We start from the raw sequence: 7,715 nt of genomic DNA, 5'->3' as shown, positions 1-7,715 counted from the left end.
TAGTTCCATTCTGGAGGCCTACTCTACTAGGGCAGCAAGCCTTTTCAGGAGTCTACTGTTTTTTTGTTTTGTTTTGTTTTGTTTTGTTTCTGCCTATTAGATCCTTCAGAGCAAAACACGAGTTAATTTTAAGAGTTTGTTTGTTTGTTTTGTTTGTTCTTTTTTTTTTTTTTTTTTTTTTTTTTTTTTTTCATTTGGGGTGGGTAGACAGACAGACAGAGAGACAGAAAGCAAGAAATCACCCACCACAGGAGATGGCCACGCCACAATCCCTTCTCCTCCATTCTCCTCTTGGGATCTTGGGCATGCACGCACACGCGACTGGCGTGAATTTTAAGCCACCAGGTCCGGGTCACAAACCGTGGTCAACTACATGGGAGTCCAGCGACATAGCCATTACTCTAACTGCTGGTTCCGTTAATTAATGTTTTAAGGTTTTGCTAACATTGACTGTAATTCAAAACATAACTTCAGGGTTTATCAGGCTATCAAATCTCTGTCTCCACGTTCACATGCCCAGGACCACCCTCACCACCAAGGGAGAGGAAGGAGACAATTGCATAGGGGGAAAAACACAACTGATTTGTCATGCAAATCGGTGCATTTATGAAGTCTTAGGTTTCAAGGAAGAAGATTGCTATCGGCTATTTCCTCAGCTGCTAAGCCAATCCATTAGCAAGACCCAAATGTATCCATTATTCTCCATCCCCAAGGCCATCATCTGAAAAAGCCTCCCAGCTAGTCTCTCTGCTTCCATTCTTGTCCAGTTGCAATCTTTTCTGCACATAGGCCCCCAGAGTAATCTTTTAGGGAATAGCACTCTTCTTAAAACTCTTACGAGAGGAACCTGGGCTGCTGTGAACCGGGGCCATGATCATTCCCATGCGCTCTTTCACCTGCAGCAAGATTGAGGGCAGCAAGTGGGAGGCCTACCTCGGGCTGCTACAGGCGCAGCACACCGAGGGGCATGCCCTGGACTGGCTGGGCCTGAAGTGCTACTGCTGCCACGGGATGCCGTTAGCCCACATGGACCAGATGGAGAAGCTGTTCAGTTACTCACCCTGGAGAAATGACTGCCGGGACACGCCCATTCTGTCCTGGCTATAGGCACTCAGGGCCTTGCCCAGAGTCCATAGCTGGTGTTGGGGGACAGGGATCAATGCCTAACCATGCTGTACGCACATGGAGTCCCCTCTGGAAGGAACCATCAGTAAACGTCTTTGTAGAACCAAACCAAACAAAAATAAAATCTCAAGATTCCCTAGAGCACTTAGAATAAAAGTCAAACTCCTTTCCGTGGCTAATTAGCCTTCATAGGATCTGGTCCCTATGACCTTCTCATTTCATGTAAGTTATTTGTTGCTGCCTACCAAACCACTCCAAAACTTACTTAAAGCAGTATGGGACCAGCAGATGGCATAATGGTTTCATCGCTGGACTCCCACATGGTCAACAATGGTTCAAGTCCTGAACCCAGAGGCTTGAAACCCATGCCAGATGCCCCATATCCAGAGATGAGAGTGGACGAGAAGGGATTGCAGAATGGCGGAGGGGGAACTCCCAGCTTTCTGTCTCTGTCTCTCTGGTGAGCTCATGTACCCTATAGCAAAAATGTTTCTTAAAAAAAAAAAAGTAATGCTTTTGGGACCAGCAGATGGTGTAATTGTTATGTCACTGGATTCCCACATGGTATAAAGCAGTTCACACCAGGGGCCTGTGCCAGCGGGCCAGCCTAAAATCCTGAGAGGAGAATGGAGGACAAGGGATTGTAGCATGGCCATTCCCAGATCTTGGCATGCATACTGCAATCCCTCCAGTCTCTTCTCAGGATTTTTGGCACACATACACACGTGCCTGGCATGAGCTTTAAGCCACCAGGTCCAGGACTCGAACCACAGTCGATTACATGGGAGTACGGCAATGTAATCATTATGCCATTTGCTGATCTCAAGATATCCCCATTCTAATCCCTGGAGTTAATGACTGTGTTAAGTTACATGACAGAGGAAAGAGGTTGCATACAGAATTGAGGTTACTAATCAGTTCTTCTAAAAGAGAGGGCATTGTGAAAAGGACTCTGCCCGACATTGCTAACTGTGAAGATGGAGAGAGGAGGCCACAGCTAAGGAATGTGGGTGACCTCTAGAAGGTGGTAAACGTAAGAAAAAGGATTTTCCCCTTATGTCTCCGGAAGGAATATAGCCCTGAAACATTCATTTTAGCCCAGTGAGACCCCTTTCTTTTTCTAAAAAATGAATTATTTATTCAATTGTATTTATTTGTTCACTTATTTTGATTTTTCCAGAGAGAGAGAGGGAGAGAGAAAGTGGGAAAGCAAGCAACCAGGTACGGGACTCAAACCATAATCGTCCACGTAGGAGTATCCACAACACCACATGCTGGTCCCCACCCCTTTCTAATTTCTTTCCTTTTTCTTTCTTTCTTTTATTTTTAGTTTTTTTTATTTTTAAAAAATTTTTTAGAGGGAACCAGCAGTTAGCATAATGGCTATGTCTCTGGACTCCCACGTAGTCGACCGCGGTTCGCGTCCCAGACCTGGTGGCTTAAAACTCACGCCAGGCGCGTGTGCGTGCATGCCCAGGATCCCGGGAGGAGAATGGAGGAGAAGGGATTGCGGCATGACCATCCCCCCTGGGGGGTGATTTCTCACTTTCTGTCTCTATGTCTCTGTCTCTGTCTGTCTGGCAAGCGCCCGCGCCCTATAGCGAAAAAACCTCTCAAAAAAAAATTTTTTTTTAGAGACTTTTGCTATAGGGTGTTGCGCTCATGGGAGAGACAGAGAGATAGAAAGCCAGAAATCACCCCCCCCCCAAGGGGGAATGGCCATGTCTCAATCCCTTCTCCTCCATTCTCCTCTTGGGATGTTGGACACGCACAAACATGTGCCCAGCATAAGTTAAAGCCGCCAGGTCTGGGACTCAACCCATGGTTGATTACGTGGGAGTCCAGCGACATAACCATTTCACCATCTGCTGGTTCCAAGGCCCCTTTCTGATTTCTGACCTCTAGAACTGTAGGATAATAAATTAGTGCTTCTTTAAAGCCCTACATTTGGGGCAATTTGTTACACCAGTAATAGGAAACGAAATGTCCCCACAACTGAGATAAGGAAATAAATCATAGTGTTACACCTAGTTCCTCTCTTTTACTGAGTCCTGAAATCATAGACCATCACTAGCTCAAAGTGTCACCCCACTCACATTATTCCAAGTCCCCAGCTGAGTGCTGCACCTTGCAATGGCTTTGCTGCAATATAGCAACAGGGATAAGCAGTGGCGTGCTAGAGCAGGCATATGCTGGTTCATGAAAACCAACTTAAATGTTCAGGAATTGTGCAAGCCAATTGTTAAACACAACCATCATTAAAAATTCAATTATGGAAACTTAAAATTAAATAAGTTATATATATATTTTTTCTTTTTTAAAGAGGTTTTTGCTACAGGGTGCGTGTGCTCGCCAGATAGGCAGAGAGAGACAGAGAGACAGAAAGCAAGAAATCACCCTCTGGGGGGATGGCCATGCTGCAATCCCTTCTCCTCCATTCTCTACAGGATCTTGGGCACGCATGCACATGCACCCGGCGTGAGTTTAAGCCACCAGGTCCAGGACTCAAACCACGGTCGACTACAAGGGAGTCCAGTGACATAACCATTATGCTAACTGCTGGTCCCTAATAAGTTATATTAAAAACAAAGATAAATACTCAAAACTCATTACTTCCTTATTTTACATTTAACCATTATCTATGCTCTGGCAATTATTTATGTTCATGCTACCTTTATGGTGGAAATGCTATTTGATGGTGTGCTAGGCATATCTTTGCAATTCTGCATTTCGTGACATCATGTTGGTAGCTCAATGGGCCATGATGGAAGTATCTGTACCATGGGAATAGGTAAATGCTACAAATCAGGGCTTCACCCCATGCCGCCCCAGAGCCAGTTATGTATTTGTCACCAGTGTATAGGCAAGTAATAACTGGCCTTAGAGTGTGGCCGACAAATTCAGGGCGTTTTTTGTATGTCCCACAGTAAAGGCCATAAATATTTCTGCAAAACAAGTCCTAGGAACCACTGAGACAAAAATTCATCTGGTAGGCTCTTTAGGGCCTCACAGAATCTGTGCTAATTCATCTTTCTTTTCCCAGCAGAGTGAGTACTCAATAAATGTCATCTGAATAAAGAAATGAATCTGTGCTTTCCTCAAGGTGGAAAGCTAAACCTAACTTGAGGAAGGCTTTTTGGAATGTGTGACTCGCACTTTTATTTTCTCCATAACTCAGGATATTATGAAAATTATTTCACTTTAATTATTAGTTAGCTAATTTAAATCAACTTAGAAATGTTCCATAAATGCGAGTAGTTATTATTCCATTTATTACTATTTAAACCACAAGTGATCCAAGTTCACTGATACATCAATGTTCCTCTATGAGTTAACTATCTTTTTCTTAAAACAAGGTGAAGTAGTGCCTATATTTACATTTGGAATAATATTTTTAAAGTTTTTTTTTAGAATTATTTAATTTTCTTTATTGATTCATTTATTTTAATTTGACCAGAGAGAGAGAGAGAGAGAGAGAAAGTGAGAAAGCAAGCCACCAGGTCTGGGACTCAAACTGTGGTCGGCCATGTGGGAGTGTCCAGCTCCTTAACTACCATACCACCTGCTGGTCCCCTGGTATAATATTTTTTGTGAGAATTTTCCTTGTCTTAGTTTTTTAGAAAGTTTCTAACAACAAGGAAAACTACAATTTTTTAAAAATAGCAATTAAGGTTAAATAGTGAAATATTTTCCTGCCTTTCCTATATAATGAGGGAAAATTGACAAAAGAAGTTATTTTACAGAAGAATTGCAGGTAATAAATGTAAATAGATTACAGAACTTTTTAAGGTCACCATTTTGCAATTCCTAACAAAATAATTGATCCAAGGCAAAGACGATCTGAAACCATTAGATGAGATGTTGATGGTAGGTTTGCACGGGGGGAGTCAAGTTGCCATCCCTTGGATCTACTGATCAGTCTTTATTCCTTAAGAGTGGAGCAATTGTGCCATTTACATGCTTTCCAATGAGATGTAGGATAAACTCCATAGCACCACTTTTTTCTTTCCTTTCTTTCTTCCTTTTTTTTCTTTTTTTTTTTGGCTAGGGCATATGCACTAGCCAGATAGAGACAGAGAGAGGGGCAGTGAGAAATCACCCCCCAGGGGTATGACCACACATAATCCCTTCTCTATTCTCTTGAGATTTTGGGCACACACACACACACACACATATGTGTACCCAGCATGATTTTCAAGCCGCCAAGTCTGGGACTCAAACCATGGCCAGTCATGTGGGAGTCCAGCACCTTAGCCACCATGCCACCTGCTGCCCCACTCCACCATAGTATCATTTCTGAATTGACCTTGTCAAAGTACTTAACCTGCATCCCATCCAGATTTTAGATCCAGCTTCCAGTCTTTGGAAACCTAGAGATGAAAGGGACTAATTAAGTGACATCACAAGGAGGCCGCTGGACATGTGCAGGATGAGGAACTACTGAGCAACTGAAAAAGTTGGAAAACAAGGAGTGCTTTACATGAGAAGACACTTAGCATTTTCTTACAAAAATGACCAGTTAGTCTTACACTATGACCACTTATTCTATTCTGGAGTGTTTACTCAAGAGAAATGAAACATACATCCAGAAAAAAAAAAAAACTATGCAAAAAATATTAGCCCAGCCTATGTGGCACAGTTCTTAGTGTACTGGTCTGCTGCGCTGAAGGTCATATGACTGATCTTAGGTTCAGATCCCCAGGCCAGCCTGAAAACATGTTGGGGACCAAGATCCTGAAGAGCTGGAGGTCTGGGGAAAGGGAACTCAGAAAGATGAGACCCCCATCAAGGATGCTTTCTCTCTCTCTTGTGCACATACATGTGCTACACGTGCTTTCTATTATTTAAAAAAGTTCATATCAGCTTTATTCATACTAGCCTAAATTGGAAGCAATCCAGGTGTTCAACAAGACTATGCAAAGGCAAATAATAGTGTGTGCATACAACAGAGTATGACAGCCGTGAAAAGGAATAGGCAACTACACGAGGGACCTCGGCAACAGCACCCCAAATGCAAAAAGCATTTTGTATGAGATTCTAGAACAGGCAAAACTTATCTATGGTGACAGAAATCAGAGCAGTGGCTGATTGAGGGGAGAGTTAACGGGAAGATGGTGGAGGTCACTTTGCAGGGTGATGTTCTCTATCTTGATAAGGGTATGGATAATGAGTTGTGTGCATTTGTTAAAACTCATCAAACTGTGTGCTTAATACCTGTGTATTACACTGTGTGCAAAGATTAGATACAGATACACTGGGTGTGTGTGGGGGGGTTGGTGGAACGAGACTGACTTAAATACATAACAACCTAAAACAATGTGTGGACTTCTGGGGATCTGCAAACAACTTCAAAAAATTTTTAAGAAAACCTAAATGTGGACTGGGCATTTAGATCATTCCAAGGAATTATGAATTTTAGATGTGATAATGGTCAAAGTGAAGTGATAGTGATGTTTGCGTTACAATTCTGAAGTAGGGAAAAGCAAATAACAAATAAAAAGGGATGTGTGAAATGAGTGACAGAACTTGGTACTCCAGAATCGGGGTGATAGGCATTTAGGGGTTTATTTGTTCTTTTCTCTCTGTTTCTGTGTATATTTGAAATGTTTCATAAAGGCAATAACAACGAAAAAGACAATATAAGATCCACACTGTCAAAACAGGAAGTATGTGGGAATTATGGTCTCTTTTCTTAGAGCACAGACCAATTCTCCCCGCTTTTTTTCCTGCCTTGGCTGATTGTTCACTTTCTATTATAATTCACGCATTCCAAGACCTTAATTACAAAAGGATCATACTAATTATTTTTATTTCATGTTTCAACCAAAAATATTTATGAGAAATAATTATGAATATGTGCCGCTGAGAAGGTTCCTAAACCCTCACCTTCTTCTCTCTTCTATCCAGAGTTGCGCCCCGGAACGGTTCTTTCTCCCTGGAATACTCCCGTATTACCACCAGGGGGCGCGCCCCCACCGAATTTGCTCCGCGGCTGCTTCAGGAAAGATCAAATCAGACCTACAGTCAGGAGTAAGGGCTTACCTGGCTCTTGGCGCGCCCATGACCGGTGTAATTGTTTAGGCACGCCTCGGGTGACTTCATCCCCTACACCTGAGTCCTTTTGAGGAAAACAATTAGCCTGTTTGAACAGAACAGGTAAGGCATATTAGTAACTGGAAAAATTACTAAGTCTTTCTACAGAACGTGTTGGGACATCCTGGATTCCCTTGAAGCTTAGTTGAGGGTGTGGACCCTCCTGCCTCACTTAATGCCTGGATAGGAGACAGCACAACCGCGTCCTTGTGCTGGGTAGGCTGGGCAGGCAGAGCAGGAAATGGTCTGCGTAGACATGGGCTTCATTGAGGACAGACAAGGGATCTCCCCAGCTCTGACCTTCAGAAGCCTCCGTGGTAGGGAAAACCCCAAAGAGATGAGGGGACCTATTCCAAACTGCCCTGTGTTCCGCAGGCCCCGGAGCTGAGTCTCCAGCCGGTCTTGGCTCCCTCGTTCCTTCGGGCCGTGGCAGTGAGTGTGCCCTGCTCCATGAATATGGTCTTTAGAGGACAAGGAGAGATGAGAAAAAGAGGGAT

At 43.3% G+C, this 7,715-nt stretch overlaps 1 protein-coding gene across 1 annotated transcript; it reads left to right on the top strand.

Moving 5' to 3' along the window:
- The first annotated feature begins 870 nt into the window (after positions 1 to 870).
- LOC102477366 (DNA-directed RNA polymerases I, II, and III subunit RPABC5-like) lies at positions 871 to 1,107 on the top strand. The gene has a single exon (XM_014591791.1). The coding sequence runs from the start codon at positions 871 to 873 to the stop codon at positions 1,105 to 1,107; it is 237 nt and encodes a 78-aa protein (XP_014447277.1).
- Positions 1,108 to 7,715: the final 6,608 nt, after the last annotated feature.

Source organism: Tupaia chinensis, unplaced genomic scaffold, assembly GCF_000334495.1.
Source record: "Tupaia chinensis unplaced genomic scaffold, TupChi_1.0 Scaffold000622_1, whole genome shotgun sequence".
NCBI classification, from domain to species: Eukaryota; Metazoa; Chordata; class Mammalia; order Scandentia; family Tupaiidae; genus Tupaia; species Tupaia belangeri.
The sequence above is the reverse complement of the archived record's forward strand: the minus strand, read 5'-3'. Positions and strand labels throughout refer to the sequence as shown.

Coding starts and splice junctions, on each gene's coding strand:
- LOC102477366 (XM_014591791.1), top strand. CDS start 871: ATGATCATTCCCATGCGCTCTTTCACCTGCAGCAAGATTGAGGGCAGC.